The 18,335-nt window shown below is 33.7% G+C and overlaps 3 protein-coding genes across 3 annotated transcripts in view; 1 reads left to right on the top strand and 2 right to left on the bottom strand.

The window, feature by feature from the left end:
- The window catches only part of LOC105348876 (NEDD8), a 121,431-nt gene that overhangs the window by 49,523 nt on the left and 53,573 nt on the right, over positions 1–18,335 (top strand). The gene's annotated exons all lie outside the window — the stretch shown is intronic.
- Positions 3,594–7,290, bottom strand: LOC105324830 (uncharacterized). Its single transcript, XM_066079393.1, has 3 exons — positions 7,177–7,290; positions 5,351–5,547; positions 3,594–5,060 (listed from the first exon to the last, which is right to left on the bottom strand). Exons 1-3 carry the CDS (start codon positions 7,278–7,280, stop codon positions 3,685–3,687), a joined length of 1,677 nt encoding a protein of 558 aa, XP_065935465.1. The 5' UTR covers positions 7,281–7,290; the 3' UTR covers positions 3,594–3,684.
- On the bottom strand, positions 14,705–16,709 carry LOC136273444 (uncharacterized). The gene is made up of 2 exons (XM_066077862.1): positions 16,662–16,709; positions 14,705–15,361 (listed from the first exon to the last, which is right to left on the bottom strand). The coding sequence occupies exons 1-2, from the start codon at positions 16,707–16,709 to the stop codon at positions 14,705–14,707; spliced, it is 705 nt and encodes a 234-aa protein (XP_065933934.1).

Below are 18,335 nucleotides of genomic sequence, written 5' to 3'. Positions count from 1 at the left end.
GTAAAGAACTATATACGATAAGAGTTAAATTTGGCCCCCATAATTCGCCATTTTTTAAGCGTTTCGGGTACAATAAAATGTTAACTAAATTTTTAGAAGAGTTGATATAAAATATATTTTTCATATGGGAAATATAGAGCGCTTGCTTGAACAAGAAAATTTTTTTTGTCACTTATTAGTCTTGGCTAGATACATCTCTGATTAAAATATTTTATTTGTTCAAGAATGCGCTCTATGTTTTCGGAAGGAAAAACTGCTTGAAAACAAGCTGTTTTACGTTAAAAATGCAAAAATGGCGGGAAAAGGTTGTCTTTACAATGTCATATTTCTAAATTGTGGGCACTTGAACCAAAATGAATATTATGTAAACATATCACATACATAGCTGTATTAAGAAAACAAAGAATGATAGTAAAATGATGATGTTCATTTTAGGGGGCCATTTTAGGCCCTAATCATATATAGTCCTTTACATATTAATCTGTAAGATTTACACATAATTTTTAAAATATACACTTTAACCAGTAAATTTTACACTCAAAGTGTAAAAATCACACTTTTTCTTGTAGAATTGGCTTATATCACATACATAGAAGAGTTTTAATCATTTGCGATAATTTTATTGAAGCTTTATAGACCGAGATTATTCAGTTAGTGAATATTTCAATCCTCTTAAATACAGGGACATTTATGTTCTTATTCGTTCCACTCAACCGAACATAAATTATTTACAATAATAACAAAACACATGATTAGTGAAGGAAGCGCTTATTTTGCTGCATTTATTTACACGTACAAATACATATAAAGATTCTTCAAACTTCTTTCTGAAATAAAACATTTTACATAGTGCACAGTCCTTGATTTTTAAATGTCACTAAATAAGTGGGTGGGTGGGTGGTGATTGTGCAAATGCGGCAAAGAAAAGCCTTCGAATGAGTGAAAATCGTGCTTAACTTGAATACCTGTTCTACAGGTTATATGCTATAAATAGTAGCCAATGGTTACAGGTTTAAATATATAAAACCAAAACATATAAAATGTGTACTAGTACCTATGATAAATTAATTAATAAACGAATTAAAGTGATATTTGTTAGAAAAAAAATTGTGTGTTTTTCAAATGGACTTAAGTGGTTTTATGTCTCAGCTTATCACCCCCTCCCTGTTCTTTGATGATTTCACAATCAAAATAACAAACTATGTTGATTTATTGTTCATTCAAAGAATAAACATTATGTATCATTTTGTCTAAACCGCGATTCCGTATGAGTACTTTGATTTTGTACGTAATACATAATTTAACAAAATTGTACTGCATACATATGAATAAAATCGATTCTTTGATATAGTAAAGTTGACGTCTGATATACATTTAGGAGGATTGAAGACTGTGTATTTGCTTAAATTTTAGTAAACAAATACTCAAAACCAACAAAAATGAATACATATAATTCTACATTTTATGTGATGGCCGCCATATGATTATGTGTTGGCTGCCAGATAAATAAGATGCGGCCGCCAGATATAATGTTTATCATTTAATTAGTACAGCCATGCAGGTTTTACACAGTATTTTACAGATTAATGTGTAAATTTATAGATTTATGTTTAAAGATTTTAGATTAAAGAGCGAAACTCAAAGATTAAAGTGTAAACTTTACACTTTAAGGTCAAGATCTAGTAAATGAAAGGTGCCTACAGGTTTATGAAATTCAACATATAAAGTCTTTTAATGATGCTTCATAACAATATCTTTGTTTCATAGGGTGAACCGGGGCTAAATTATTTGGTAAACACAAAAAAAAATCATGATTTAAACAATCATTTTAAATGAAATATGAAGGATAAAAGTAACTAATATCAGAGTTTTGTCCATTTTTGAGTAATGAAATATATCTAGAATGCCTACAGTCTCTCCAAAAACGGCATTAAACAAGCTCTTGACCTCCTCTTTAAAATGATGTCAAGTAGAATATAGGTACCGGGATTACTTTTCCCGTGATTAAATATAGAATGTCAAAATATCGTTTTATTTTCTGCATATTTCCTTTAAACCAAAAAGACAGCCTGGAATCATTTACCAGATCTTGACCTTAAAATGTAAATTTTACACTTAATAGTGTAAATTTTACAGATTCAAGGGTGAATTTTACAGATTAACGCGGAAAGTTTACACTTAAAAATGTGAATTTTACAGAATAAAGTGCAGATTTTACACTTTAAAGTGCACATTTTGCAGATTAAAGTGTAGAAAATAAAAAAATGTGAAGTGCATATGTAACACTAGTATGCTTCCATACATGTATGATTGTGACGTGTACGTTTTAGTAATTTCTATCAAATGATGGTTCTTAATTAGATACGTAAGTGGATTAAATTATCTATTAAAAAAATTAACACGACCCAATCAAAAAGGTAAACTGATTCATTGGACAGGGTTTTCAGGAGAAAGTATTACGATTTAAAAAACCCCAGAAGATATAGACTAAACGTACTAAAACTAATCACCAAGGCAATGAAAAGATAAGCTAACATTCCTTTAAATTAATAATTAAGTTTTCTTTATAAATACCTCAGAAACTGCAAGTAACAATTTTTGCATAACATTCTTTTACCATTTTATCCAGCATCTAGTAACTATTTTCCACTTAAAAGTGTTCTGCCTCAAGATACATGTAAATATGTGAGGGGGGGGGGGCAGATCCATTCCGAAAAATGATAGTTATAAATATCTTTGGTTGAATTCGGACCCCCTACTCTCTCCCCTTCTCCTCCCAGAAAACCAAATTATCCCAGGGACACCCCCCCCCCCCTTTTTAGAGAATTTCTTTTGGATCCGTACATTGGATAGACAATGTTTATTTAATTCAAAAATGTGTCGCAGATCTGTACATATCGTGTTTTCTACTTGTACGAGTTACATGACAATGAAATCGCAATATGCAATATACATGCGGCCATCAGAGCATAAATGAATCAAATGAATTATTAATACTGAAGTTTACAAGGTAAGATAAACTTTTTGTGACGTTTCTGGTAACTTGCAAGAGTTATCTTTTGTTCAGTGGCAACATGTCAATGATCTCTTTTAGTTGAATGTCGTTATAAAACATACTAAATGGTATGACAACCAGGATTTAAGCAAACACATTCATGCTTACACGCATAAGTTGAATTATAAAAAAAGAGGAAAAATAGCTACGCGGGATCTAATCATCCGAAATCCACGACCAACTCCATGTACGTTTACTAACAGCGTTCATTGGCCTTTTCTCGTTTTATTCGAAAAGTAAAACTCTTTAGAAGATAAGAAATTATTGAAAATATTACAGTTTTTCTTTAGGAAAATGTAAATATGCCAAGTAGAAAAAGAAAAGCTATAAATTATTCATGAAAACAACAACAAAAATTCATTGAGATGAGCAGTCAGCATACATGGAAAAATTATTATGCAAGACAGTCCGTAATTTTTAACGATTGACATATTTCATTATGTAAATAGAGAGAGAGAGAGAGAGAGAGAGAGAGAGAGAGAGAGAGAGAGAGAGAGAGAAAATTAATTTTTTTATACTTGTACATACATGACGCATACTTGCCGTATTCTTTATATCCGATACGTTTTATTGACAACAAGAGCAAATGACAAATATTCAATTTATTATTTTGATCCATGATGAATAAGTTAATACGCCCATGGCCAGTGCTTGTTTTCGTCACATAAAAACGTAATGCTGGGAGAACTTGAATCGTCTCCAGGTCCAGAGGCAACGGAATTGTCCAGCGATGTATCAAGGGCAAACACATCGCTGTATGTTCGCTTGAACATTTTTGGTTCAGCAGACGAGATCTTGAAAACTCCCGAGCATGGTTTGTATTTTTGCTTTCCTTGGATTGAAGTTAAACAAAAAGGCCGACATGGGCGCCCACAAGAGTCGTATGCCGAGAACATGACCTCTCCTGCACCGTAATCCGGGTTCTTGATACCTACAGCTGCTGTTGTTTCGGAGATCGGTTGCCTTTCATCTATGATTGCAAATTCTTTGTATGTACCAAAGTAATCTAACCCATTAGAGGCCACATATACTTTTGAGGCTCCAGATCCGACGGTACGACACATTTCATTTAGGTTTTCTTTTAAAATGTTTGCTTTGAAAGTCGGATCGTTCCCGTTTGCATTTGTTCTGTTGTAGACAACACGAACGGGTACGTAAACCCAGCGCTTCACATCAATCACCCCATCCATGATAAAAGTATTTGTGTAGGATCGTTCCAATGAAGATACTGACTGGACGTGGGCGTTTGATGAAACATTGTAATGAAGAATCTTGGATGCATCGCGTTTGCTTCGCATTCCTGCAGTCCTTGCTTGAAAACTGGCAGCCTCTAATTCGGGTGCTACTGGGGCGTTCCCGATAGTATTTGGGCGATTACGGGTGTCCATGAATGGCGAGGAACGGAATCTTTCCCCGCCGGGTATAGGACCTCGGGCCTGTGCAAGAACTCGTGACTGGGATGGAACGTCTTGGGCACTTGGACCAAAAGCTGCTGCACCTCCAAAAGACTCTATAGGTGAGGCTGCAGGGCGTGCTCTAGACATGCACACTCCCCCTACACAGGTTAAGTGTGGACTTGAATTACAGTTATTCTGACATGACGGGAATGGTTCGTATCTAACAAGTCGCGCTACAGCTTGGGACATCGCGTCAATGTTTCGTATGGGAGGAAAGTAGGGCCGGAAATCAATTATGTCAAATGGACCGTGTCCAGGTTCGTTTTGAAGAGGATAATCTCGTCCTGGGTCGATTCCATTCCGTATCTGCTGTGCCCGGAATACTTCCCAAACGGCATCAACGTAGGCATGGTGCATAAAAAAGACAGGGTCGAATGCCGCTACCCAGGGAAGGGGTAAATGACCTCCAACCCAGTTGTGTGGACCGTTGTGATGGCCTTCTAAACTATACACATATTCGCGTCCTCTTTTAGGTTCAACAATTTCTGAATACCGTGTTCGACTTAAGACAGCTGCAAGACCTTCTTTGGTGAATAAAGCGTTCCGACCTAATAATAATGACAATAGTAAATGATTTCACTATTATTGCTTTTTATTAACAAATGAATGCAATTGTAATAATATGCTTTTCTACGGGCTTTTCTCTAAATTGTTAAGACAATCAAACTAATACTAGTAGTTAAAAAATGTGATTGATTCCACTAACTCAAAATTGAATTGAATGATTTGTTTTTCCAAAAAAAAAATGTCCATTAAACGTGTGAGTATGATAGAAGATTTGCAAACTTAACTGGTCATGATTAAAACAAAGAAAATACGAAGTCCAATAGCTACCCACTTGTTCCAATTTCTCTTGTTATACTATCCCCAGGAACAGTCGTTTGGAAATTCCGGAATGGCCCCGTCAATACTTGTCCATCACCATTTCCAAAGAACTGCTCACTCCACACAATTGATCTAGTGGGGTCAGGCATAACATGGTCCACCGTGGAATCCCAGTATGGTACTGGCACGCCACGGCAAGCGGTCTCAAGTCTGAAACCCAAAGACTGACGGTGAAATACATGCGAAGAGAAATAGTTCACGTTTGATCTTAACTTACTATTATTTTCATCTAGTTATATTACGTCAAGTGTGTATATGGTAAACACTGATGGTTTTTCTGGGTCCGATTTACAACAATACCCCTTATTAGTCCCCTACCGGTTTCACCGGAGGGGACTATAGCTTTCCTCTGCGTCCGTCAGTCCGTCCGTCCGTCTGTCTGTCCGTCCGTCAGTCCGTCTGTCTGTCCCACTTCAGTTTTCCACACTTTTTTTCTTTATGCATTTGAGGAATAATATGAAACTTGCTGAACAGCTTCAAAATGTCAAACTACAGATCAAGTTTACACTTTTGTAGCGTCTGATTGACATATTTTCGAGAAAATGAATTTTTTATATTCCAATTTTTTAAATGTTCGGGTTCGTTATCGGGTTCGGTGTGTAACTGAATAAACGAGGTCAGTACATAGTCAGTAATAATATCGTGCGTTACTTGTACCATTCCTTTTTCTGTACCATTCCTTTTAATATGTTAACGGTGTGACCGTTGGACCGAGCGGAGATTAAACAAAGTGTAGTTTGATTTTTGTATAATAAAATCTATTTAAAACGCACAAAGTATGATCCGCCAGTATGGTTGCCTACTCAAATCATTCGTCAAAGTTAAACTAAACGTCGCGTGCTCAGTCTACATTATGACGTCATATTTCAGACGTAAAACGTTCAAGTTTTGTCTTCGGAAATAGCCGAAGAGAGTTACGTGATTCCGAATTTTTGTTTTATTTCTTATTTCATTGTTCATCAATTTAATTCATATGAATGTCAATGTAATAAAATTGAATACTTTATTCAGAATCTAAAAGATCAGTTCCTTGACGTTTATGTTTTTATTTTCCATCTGATAATTGATAAGACATACATAGAACAAGTCGTGTTTCTTGATTGAAGCACTATTGAAACTTATCTGGTTTCCTTTTTAATTTCTTTTAATTCAAATTACCTTCTATTGAAACACTGGAACTTATTTAATCGAGTTTAGGGGCAATAGACATCGATAAGTACCAGTCAATCAATGATCAAACTAACTTTTAAAAAACAAAATGGCTGCCAATATGGCGGCGCCCAGGGCTGGAAGAAAAATTTTTTGGCCTTAGTACCCCTGATTCAACTTTCATTTTGCACTGATTTTCTTATATATACGTGTTACCATTAATCCTCGCTTCGCGAGGCGGGCTTCGCCCGCCTCTCGCTGCGCTCGGTATTATTTTACCTATTTCCTATTTAATTTCTATATCAACTATATAGTTTTAATTTCCTCTGTTCTTTTATCTCTGATTAAAGCATGACATCTCGTTTACAATAGCTCTGAAATAGTTGTGTGCTTGGAAGCTTTCATAGAATAATACAAACCGGTAGGGGACGTGTATTGCTTATGCAATACTCTCAGAATGCTTGTTATTTAAGCTTTGTATCTAATACGTATATTGCCTATACATGTAGCCATACTGTATCCTTAAAAACGATTAATTGTTTGGTGCTTTTTTTTGCTAACATACATTTGCATTTTTCGGTAAAAAGATTTTTAATGTGCTGAAATCTTCATTGAGTTGTAATTACTTACAGCAATAGGTATATTCTGTGCCAGGGCAGGAAGGCCGCTCCGTCGTGCGCTGATTGCAGTGCTTGTCCCGTGTGTAGTGACGCTATCGCCTGATACTCGTTCATGTTTACAGAGACTTGCTGTAAAATAAAACGATTGTCTCCTTGTATTAGCATTTATTTCATATCATTTATTTTCATGCTAATATTGTTCTGCATTAAAAACTCTGTTCATGTCACGATCGTATGACTGGAGCATGTTAGATACAATTATTTTAAAAGAATAAAAATGTAAATAGTAGCTCGAGATTTTGTACAAACAAACCTATGAACATGTAGTAGCAAATGTGTTTACCGTATTATACAGCCGTCTGATGCATTCGACAAAAGGAGCAAAGGCACCCGGACTTCGGACCTCCCGCCTGAATCTAACAGCAGCTTGCCGCTTCTGGTGTTTGGATTTACTAGAGGCAACTATCTCACCGAATAACTTTCGAAACAAGCTGTTGATGTAGTTCATCCCCTCCTGCGTGATATTAGGGGCAGTCCAGACTTTCCCCTCAGCAATCTGCTTGTACTGGTAATTCTTGAAGCAATGGTTTTGTATCATCAGAGCTACTTCGTCAGATGGTGTCATGTTATAGGAACGGAAGTCGTAGCATTCTTTCAATGTTTCCGGAAACGGATTTGGTTCCAGGAGAGCAGACGACAGTTTAAGTAAAGAAAGGACTAGACAGAAGACGGAAACCGCTTTCGTCCAAACAATCGCCATATTTTCACTTTTGAAATCAAATTCCATTAGTAAATGATAATTTATATAAGTATTGAAACATTTCAAAATTTCAAATTTGATAAGAAACACATGAGTTACTCGTACGATGTAACAGTGTATAACTTTAAAAACCAAGAAATATCGACTGAAAGAAATTAAGTTTATATAACCAACAACAAAATTAATAGGAAAAAATAAAAAAAGAAACAACAATCATACACAAAAAGTACGCGACAAAAAAAAAAGACTATGTCAAAGAAACAAAAAATAAAAACAAACTGTTATGTAATTTAAAAAATTGAATAAAATTAATGATATCATTATTTTACTAGTATCTAATCGTAGAATATTATGTTTAATTTTGAATTATCTGTTTTGCTTCTTTTAAACTGATACTTTTTTTGTTTGTTTTTTTAAGTATTTTCAAAAAATAAAACATACCTTTAGCCTTTCTCTCTGCCTCTAATGCTCGACAATCTGTTCTGAATCCTTTATATGGTACATGTACATTGTACATCATTTACATGCGAAAATTTTAAATTTTTTATCAAAATTTCCGTTAGTATGAACTAATTTTAGGACGCATCTGCGTTTGCACGATTTCAAACTTTAATTATAATTGATCAGTTGAGAAAACGGTAGAATTTTAATTGAGTGTAAAGAAGCACATCAGGTTTTTAGTCCGTGAAACTTAAAACTTAATAGACTTAAAACTTTTTAGAGCACGAAAAATAATAAGAAACATAAATCTGTATACGCCCCTTCCTCAATCTCTACAAAAACCCCAAACAGAAACAACCTCCTATTTTGGAAATGACCATATTAAATTCCAAAGAGGTAGAATTTAATGAGTTTCATGTCATTTCATTTGAAATGCTGAATAAGACATTGGGTACATACAAGTTTTGATCCTTTTTCACAGCATCATCGATACAGCTTATGTCATTCAATACATTTCACACATATACACACACACATATATAAATATATCTAATGAATTTCATGTCATATGATTTGAAATGCTGAGTAAGACTTTGGGTACATACAAGTTTTGATCCTTTTTCAAAGCATCATCGATACATCATATCTCATTCAATACATTTCACACATATACATACACACATATATACATGTAAATATATATATTTTATAAACAAAGAACGTAATTTTCTCAAAATGTTATTGTAAGAAATATGGAGAGAAAGTATTTAAAAACTATAATAATTCAGCAGGACAGCAGTTTTAAATCAAAAATTTATTTAGGCTACACCTATTCAGCTTTGTTCTGAGTGTCGTCAGTACATTATGATTTATTGAGCAATCAATTATCAGTGATGCCTATGAACATAATTATCTAAGTATGTCGCTGGCAGTCATTAATACTCGAGTTTATTGTGATCTCTTACCGAACTTAATCAAAATTAAATTCGGGTGAGTTAATAACTTTGTTAATGAATTCAAATGAATTCAAGTTTTTGAAGCTGATATATGCATTCTTTGTTAGATAATCATTAGTCTAAATTTTTAGGATTTCTGCTTAACATACAGATAATCATAGTTTGTGGCCAAAACCATCATATTCAAAATTTTAAGGCATAATTTGATTGATAACTTGTTGACCATCCATCTCCTTCAAGATAGTTTCATGTCCTAAATTCCTTTACTAGAATTGTATCATGCCTTGCATAATAAATTCTTTTCAACTCTAAAGACCAAGGAATTACCATTTTTTTCAACGCTAAAGACCAAGGAATTGCCATTTTTTTTCAACGCTGAAGACCAAGGAATTACCATTTTTTTCAAAGACCGAGGAATGGTGACTTTTTCCCATGAACAAACACTGTATACGGAACTGGGCCGATGACCAAATAGGGTGACCAGCTTAACGTGCACTTTTCTGTGGATTTACGGTAATGTAAATGTTTAAGCAACTTAAGTATCGTTTTACACTGGGATGAACAAAATGATAAATGAATAAAGTGATAAAAGACCATTTCTTTTAATATAACTTTATTTAAAAAGTTTATAACCAAGAACAATTAGATGTGTTAATTAAAATTTATTTAAAACATTTTCAGTGCTTTTCCAAATACCTTAAGTGGCTTATTCCTGTCCGAAATATTATGATGTTACCTTTCAAATGTAGTAAAAATGTAAAATGAAGACAAAACAAAATTAGTCTTATAAAAAATAATTAGTCTTATAAAAATGTCCCCCCCCCCCCAATAAAGGAAAGAGTTCCTTTTATGATCACGATGTACATATGGAAATATGTTATCCGTTATACATAACCATATGGAAATGGCGTCATTCTACATGTTTTTAAAAACTAGGTTTTCTCTCCTTTGAAACATTATCATTTTAGACTTTATCAAATCGTTAATGCTGTTTAAGAGTTTCTATATCCTTGTAAATTTAACCATTCTGCTCTCTACTTTCTTAAATGTTATCAAACATATAAATGTATCTATGTTTGGCAACATTTAAGGTATTAGATAGAACATTGTGTTCAACATAGTCTCTTGACCAAGTATTTTATCATTTCAATGATTTTTATAAGATTTAGTTTAAAATATAATATGGTTTATAAGTTCAAAATCCGCAGTTTTTATTGTTTATGGAGAATGGTTGGCCTAGATAAAACTATTTGTTTACCTTTTTTTAAGACGTAGAGGAACTTCTTGTTTAATAAGAAAATTTGGATTAAGGTAAAAAATTCTATTTTGTACAACCTTAAAAGTCACACTTTTTCCATGCGGGGAAAGTTAAGTACAAATGTCATTGCATATATTTTGTACAAGCTTAAAAGTATTTATCCAACAATAACATCCATGCCCGGATCAAAAAGAATGACGCGACACGCCCTATTCCCTCCAAAAGAAATAAAGACTTTCATAACATAGTTACCAAACAGGCCTCAGAGCCCTTTAACTCCCCCAGACATAGTTTCCCTGGTAAAAAAAATTCCTAGACCAACGCAAGACATCAAAATGAATGTCTTTGTTTTTTCAATTTCTATGTAGATTTTGTGTAAATTTACGTGCTTTAGAAATGAAATAAAAATCAACGCTAAAATATGTACAATCGTTTTTCACTAAACATCACCAATTACCAATTACTAGTATATATAATAACTATGACTTTTGTTTAATGTAGAGGATGTAAAAGATCATTGTTCAATTCAAAACCTGTTTTTTTTTTAAAATGCTTATAATGTCTACTTCACTTAGTGCAGAGTTAGAGTTAAATGACCGTGTTTTACATATTAAACTAGTTTAAATGGGATGGTAAGTTATTGTTACAGCTCATCATCAATCGAACGACCAGGAACGTCTCTTTCGATACTAAAAAAAACCACGACCCCTTTTCACATCATCACCTAATTAAAAAGGCCTATTTCGAAATCAGGATTTTACAAGTTCATTTAAGCAGTCCAATCTATTATGAATGTAATTCATTTTATCAATTTGGTGCAGAAGAATATTTACATATTGAATGTAAATAAAGAGATGTGTCAAATATGATAATATGATGATTTGCCTCCAAGAAACGCCAGACCTCAAGGTTTTGCATTTTAGCTGTAAACAAGATATTCTGTCACAAAACTCATGAGGTATAAACGTAAACATGTCTTGAATTTTAACAAATACAAATTATTTTACCCCCTGCCCCCATCCTTTTAAAATTTCCTGTTCAGTGGTTTCAGTCATTGGAGGAAACAACTTGCTGTGTTAGTTTGATATGCATTTTTTTCTGCAGAGATAAAAGCCGTTATAATTTTCAAGAGGCATCATAGAAAGTACTTTACAAGATTCCTATATTGTAATTTTTAATCCGAAAATTTATCACTCTCTCGATATTAGTTTCTTTTGGTTAAAGTACTAAAGAGGTGGCGTTTTATCGTCTATGTAGGCATCAACAGACTACAGTTAATTGCAAGATCGTCACGAGCGCCAGACGTGATTTACACAGGACGAGTAAATGAATGTCAATCATTTTCTAACGTCCAATCTGGGGCCTAAAATTATTTGATTGACAGGGGTACATAAATCAGGTAAATTTGTAGGCGGTGATTGTTTTTTCGGTCTTAAAAATATAAAGTATAGATTTTTTAAAGAACCAAGCTCTATGCTTTTGGTAAAAGAATGGATCCGCCTATTTATTGTCCGCTATTTAGCTCACGGTTATAAAATATGTTTATATTTATACGCAACGATACTGGCCAACCTAATGGGCAGAATCGGTTTGTATAAACTTTATTGTGATGCGTTACATTTTGAGTTTTGTTGATAAAGTTTAGATTTCCAAGATGTTTAGACAGAAGAGCTTTTTTAACAAGGTATACCAGTGAAAGTTTTACATCATCCTACAAGTAAGTGCTTAAGTCTTGACATTAAAGGTTATAAAACTATAAAGATGTAACTATGCATTAAAAGAAATGAGTCATCTAAACTGACATTAATCTATTAATATCAATTAGCTAATTCTCTTAGCAAATAGGCAAGTAAATCAATGTTTGATACCTTTTTTGTGAAAATAGTTCCAAGTACATTATGTCAAAAGTTCAGACAGAATGTACAGAATAATTCTAGAATTCTTCAGCTATGCACATGTTGTCCTATTTCCATGAAAGACTGAGCTTTTTATTTTCTGTGATACGCAAGAAAATTATTTTAGCATGACACAGACAGCCAATACTATTAATGTTTCTTCTGATTTCTTTTCTTACTACCGCCTTACAGTTACTTACAGAAATGCATGAAAAGATTTAGATAATTGAAACTCAAATTGGAAAAGTTTGATTCCTTTTTGGGTATTTTATTCACATATCCATTGCTTTGATATTTGTTTTTATGTGTTTGGTACATATACATACATGTATATATGTTATTTGAATAACAGTGAAGGCGATTTCAAATATGAAATTAACTTATCATTCAATAAAAATTATTGATTCGTCCTCTCTCTCTCTCTCTCTCTCATGAAAAGTTTCCTTTTTAATTTTTCTATGCCTTAAAGGGACTTGGACACGATTTGACTTAAAATTTGAAAGTCGAATATAAAGATATAAGCAAGTTACAGAGTTCGTAATTCTTTGTTTCGTAAACAAAACTCGAATATTGTCTTTTTTACATATGTATTGTATTGGTGTCAGTTTCAATCAAATGTATCTTTCGTTTGTTGGTAATAGTGTTTATGAAGTTACTGAATTAGTTTAAATTGTTTTTACATGTCATTTTGTCTTAGGTGTTAATTTTCTACGTTACATTTTTTGCAAACAATTATAAGACTCGAGCTTTGTTTACATAACCAATTCTTACCTCTGTATCTCGCTCGTAACTTGACTTTAACATTCAATATTTTGGTCAATCATTTAAAATGCACCAGTAAACCATTTTATACATAAAAAAAAAATTTGATCTCAAATCGTGTTCAAGTCCCTTTAAATGCATGAAGACATTTGTGCAAGCTTTATGGACCGGTGTGTGACCAGTTTTTCTTAAAATTCACATTGTTATTTGATACAGGACCACTGAGAAAAAGGTTGACCAGCTACTTCTATCCGGATTCAAGGTAATACAATTGTCTTGTTATCATCTTGAACTAGGATTAAAGGAAAGAGAGAAAAAGGTAGCTGCAGTTCTGTAGCTCCCGGTCCGGAAATATTCGGATGGACTGCTTGGGATCTACAGTACCACACATTGACAAAAATTGTATTTTAGTGGCGCACAAAAAACGTGCCATAGTTTTGTAACCTTATTCATACGCACATTCTATGAAAACTGATAGTACCATTAAATTTTTCATGCACTTTACTACCGATATCATTTCTTTACTTGCCTCTAATAGTCTATTAAACAACTAGCCACGTAAAGTGAAGTGGGGCAGTTTGTTTACATGTCAAAATGGCGATCTCGATGTAAATTTAACAAACTTGATTTTCCGAGGTAGGCAGCGTGTTCTGGAGAAAGTCTGAGGCAAGTAAAGAGACGATATCAGTTGTAAATTGCATGAAGAATTTAATGGAACTAACTCACAGATTATGCGTTTAAAGAAGATTAATCAGTCCAAAACTAGCGGAATTTTTTTGTGCGCCGTAAATTGCAATACATATACATATACAGTTTTAGGCACTTTAGTTCCCAGGTCGTCCATCTGAATTTTGTTCAGACCGGGAGCTACAGACCTGCAGCTAAATGGCCCCAAATAAATCTAAATGGACCCACAGATGATGAAAAAAATAGTTTAAAACGACTTGGGTTTTTTAAATTAGTTACCAGGTTCGCCCTTTTAAAACAATCTTTCACTGAATTTTCTCAAGATTTTCCCTATTCAGCAACTAAAACATTTTGTAAAATATTTATTTGGGAACCTGTAGGGGACATGCAATGAATATTCAATATTCTCAATTTGCCTTTTCATTCAGAGTTTATGATCTATTATAAGCCTTATTCACAACTAGCCGTTGTACATGTTTTGTGATCGTGAGTGTGCTACGGGTTTTGCCAGTCGTGGCTGATCGTAGTAGAATTTGTGTCGTAGGTCACCTGCAAGTCAATCGTACCAACGTCTTTCTGTGCCCAACGAGAGCTGCACCGGAAATTATTAGTTTCTTCTTCCTCTTCTTCTTCCAGTACAGAGTCGGACTCTTCTTGAGTGTATAGGTGACTCTTGCTCGTACAATCATGAGGTCTTCCCTCCTCACTTAATAAAAAAAAACTATTTACAAGAAAGTTATTTACAAATAAAACTATGAACATCTGGGGTCGAAGGAGTTCTAGATGTGTGAGGCTCCTGTCAAGGCCTCTGGCAGGATGGTAAGGCTGGCCTTGAACTCTTCTAGTGTAGCTGCTGTTGTGGCTTTTTCCGGTAGAGTGTTCCATTCCCTGGTTGATCTTGGGAAGAAGGAGAACCTGTATTGATCTTTTCGAGTGCGCTGTTGGTATATGCGGTGGCCTCCTCTGGTCCTGGAATCTCCGGGTTTGTAGTAATTAGAGGGGTCGATATCCACCAATCTATTGCGGATCTTGTATGCCATGGTGAGTCGGTCTTTGCAGCGGCGATCTTTAAGAGGCTCCCATTTTAGTCTATTCATTAAGGAGCTGACACAGCCTGGGGATTCGTCTTGGTATTCGTTGTACACGAACCTAGCTGCCCTTCTCTGTACTTGTGCTAGGTCTTTTTCAAGGTTATCTTGATAAGGGTCCCATACAGTGGAGGCGTATTCCAGGGTTGGTCTGACCATGGTGATGTAGGCGTTGGCTTTGACTTCTGGTTTACACCGTCCTAGGTTCCTTCTCAGAAAGCCTAGTGTCCTTGATGCTTTGCCTACTGTCTGGTTGATATGTGTCTTCCACTGTAGATCATGGTTTATGGTGACTCCCAGGTATTTCCCATGCTCGACTGCATCTAGTGTGTGGCCATGTAGTTTACACTTTAGAGAAAGAATATTTTTTCTCTAGATTGTACTGAAATATATCTACCGTAGGCAAGAACATATTGAAACGTCAAAATAACACGTAAATAAAGAAGACTATTATTCTGTAATTGCTGCTTTTTTTTATTAGACTAGCTAAACTGGTCGACACAAATGAAGAATGTTTTGAAATATACCGTATATCAGGGTTTTTTCCGCGTGTATCCAATTTCTGCTTTGTTCATGACGATTGCCGAATCGCGGAAAATATATCACCGTAAATGTTATACAAAGTGTTGTTCTTATGATATAGTTCTCTCTCTCCTTTTGAAGTAAAGAGGTATGTAAAAGTACAATGAAGTTTAGAGTAGAAATTGCGGGATCGGAGGACAAGCGCCAGATAACAGGTATGTAAGCCTCGTAGTTTATTTAATAACCCATTGACAAACTAATTAAAACGTTCGCTTTTATTGCGTAAACCGATGTCTAATTATACTTATATGATCTATTTATCTATGACTGTTTGCGTCTCTGAAAATAATTATCGGTAATTATTCAACATTAAGGAAATCGTGTAAATGGTTTAATTGTCCGAATTTTTCATTACAAAAAGCGGCAATCTAGATACCTTTACCATCTTACTTCACAGGTTTAAACAATCTTGAATTATATTTTCACTATGACTTTGAAATAGTGAAAATTTGATTCGCGTAAATTTTATATACCGTTCTAGGTTCTGAATCGCGGAAAAAACATGACGCGGAAAAAACCTGATATACGATATAATTTTTCTTTTGTATCTTATACCATAAAAAATGGAAAACTTATCTAAAATCTAGAGAAAAATCTATGCAAAAATCTAATTTTAGCGAAATCAGTATCAGCTGGTAATTTTTCTCGACAATATTATATTATATGAATAATAAATTGTTTTACAATTTTATTTATTTTTTGAACTGTACAATATCTTCGGGAAAAAAACCCAAACTTTGACGAAACTTTTAATTGAAAGTAAAAAAAAAAAGTCACATCGAATTACTTTGCTTTACAAATGTTATTAAAATGGTGACATCATTTACGCTTCCTACATTAGTTATAAATATCACTCTGCGCGTATAATTCATTTTTCCTCTCCTTAATCCAAAAATTGTCTATAATTTAATCTGAGCACTCTTGCAGGTCGAAGATTTTTTTTTTTTTTTTTTTTATCTTTTATTAAAATCGATATTCATCACAAAACCATACATATAAATTTACAAAATATGTTTGGGAAATCTTAATATGGCCTTTCTCTACTTCTACTGCTTTTTATATTTACTTCAATGTTTAGTTCATTCTTGTCCTGTTCTTCGTCTTTGCCTTCCATCTTTTTGGTAAAAAAAAAGAAAGAAGAGAACACATTTGTTTGTTTGATTTTCGTTTTAAGAAGGGGGTTTAATATTAGAACCTTTGATTTGATTTTGTTGAATTGTAAAAGTGTTTATTCTCTTATCCTTATGGACATTTTTTCATTATCATTTTTTTTAAATAAAAAATATTGATAATGGGCAATTAATTCGCACGAACATCGAGCAATTGGTGTAAGCATGACGTAAGTGTGAAGTACGTTTACTCGTATAATGCAAGAGGCAAGTGAGATCTCTTTACGTCATTCGAGAAATATGAAATCGTACTGTCATCTTATGGGCTCCTTGAGTGAAGCGCAAGTGCAGCGTACGTTTTCAGATCTCGCAAGGAAACCGTGGTGATTCTTGTGCATGATCAACAGCCACCGTGCGTGCTTATGGGAAACATACGCCCTTCCAAAGTTGGCCAGTTGTGACCAAGGCTATACACAAAGAACATATACATATGTGTATGTATTATAATATCGATTTAAGATTGGCGTTACTTTCTACGTGTGTCTGCAAGGAAATTTTCCATTAAATGCAATAAGTCTAATTTTTTTTTAATTTCTAATTTACGTATTGAATTGATATGTATAGATAAAAAACAAGACCTTGGACTTTCAGTAGGGCGTAGCTATCTATTCCTTGCTTTAAAAAAACTTAAAAATGACGCGGTTTCAAGCGAAATATGCATCGATTCCGTATCAAAGTTGTCAAAAGCAAGACAAATCTTGTTGATTTCAAAGAGTCAAGCAATGAATTAGACAGGCCTTCGTCACATTGCTATTTGACACAGCTACCCAAAGTCCAAGCTCTTGTTTTAAATGGTTCTTGTTTGTTTATTTGTCAGTTCTTGAATGATGATTAAAAAAAACCTGAACAGTTGTTATTACATTTATTATTACAAATTTTAGTGTGCCCGTTATTTGGCATTTCGTTGATATTAACATACAGCTAGTTTTATTTTTTTTTAATTTTCGTCAATTCAATTATTTCTTTTAAAATTAGAATATTTCATACAAGTCAACTTAAATCAACATAAAGGTATCTTCATGCGAGATAAAATTGTGCGTTCTATTTTTTATACACTAGATTTCAAATTATGTTACCCCACCCCCATTATAACAACCATGTTTAAAACAAAGAAACATTACCCCATATTTTATTAAATTAAGACCAATTGTATGGCCAAAAACCCCCAAAAAACAACAAAACAATAAGTAACAAGAAAGTTATAATTTCTAAAAATCAAAAGAGATATTTGTTGAGAAAGGTTTTGAATATTTCACAGGGAAAACATAAATGAACAGTAGGCATGTTCACGAAAGTATCTTAAGATTCGTCTTAAGACATGTCATAAGACATATCTTAAGACGAATCTTATGACCAATCTGAGACATATCTTAGGATGTTTCTCGAAGCTATCTCAGACGTGTCCTGTTCAAAAACAAAATACTGTTCTATACTTTGGAATGTATTTTTTCAATCAGAAAACATAATTTAGGCACATATATCATAAATAGAGTAAATAAAATCGTCTTAATATAAATTTTCACATAAGTTTTATATAAACTGTGCAGTGTGTTGAGCATTTGGTCGTTATT

Source organism: Magallana gigas, chromosome 3, assembly GCF_963853765.1.
Source record: "Magallana gigas chromosome 3, xbMagGiga1.1, whole genome shotgun sequence".
NCBI lineage: Eukaryota > Metazoa > Mollusca > Bivalvia > Ostreida > Ostreidae > Magallana > Magallana gigas.
Note: the sequence above shows the minus strand (reverse complement) of the source record. Positions and strands in the feature narration are given on the sequence as shown.

Excerpts from the sequence above, each read along its gene's own strand:
- LOC105324830 (XM_066079393.1), bottom strand. The coding sequence starts at position 7,280 with ATGAACGAGTATCAGGCGATAGCGTCACTACACACGGGACAAGCACTG. Across the intron at positions 5,548-7,176 it reads CACAGAATATACCTATTGCT|ACTTGAGACCGCTTGCCGTG; the intron begins GTAAGTAATTAC and ends TTTGGGTTTCAG. Across the intron at positions 5,061-5,350 it reads AACAAGAGAAATTGGAACAA|GTCGGAACGCTTTATTCACC; the intron begins GTGGGTAGCTAT and ends CATTATTATTAG.
- LOC136273444 (XM_066077862.1), bottom strand. The coding sequence starts at position 16,709 with ATGGAAGGCAAAGACGAAGAACAGGACAAGAATGAACTAAACATTGAA. Across the intron at positions 15,362-16,661 it reads AGAATGAACTAAACATTGAA|TGTAAACTACATGGCCACAC; the intron begins GTAAATATAAAA and ends CTTTCTCTAAAG.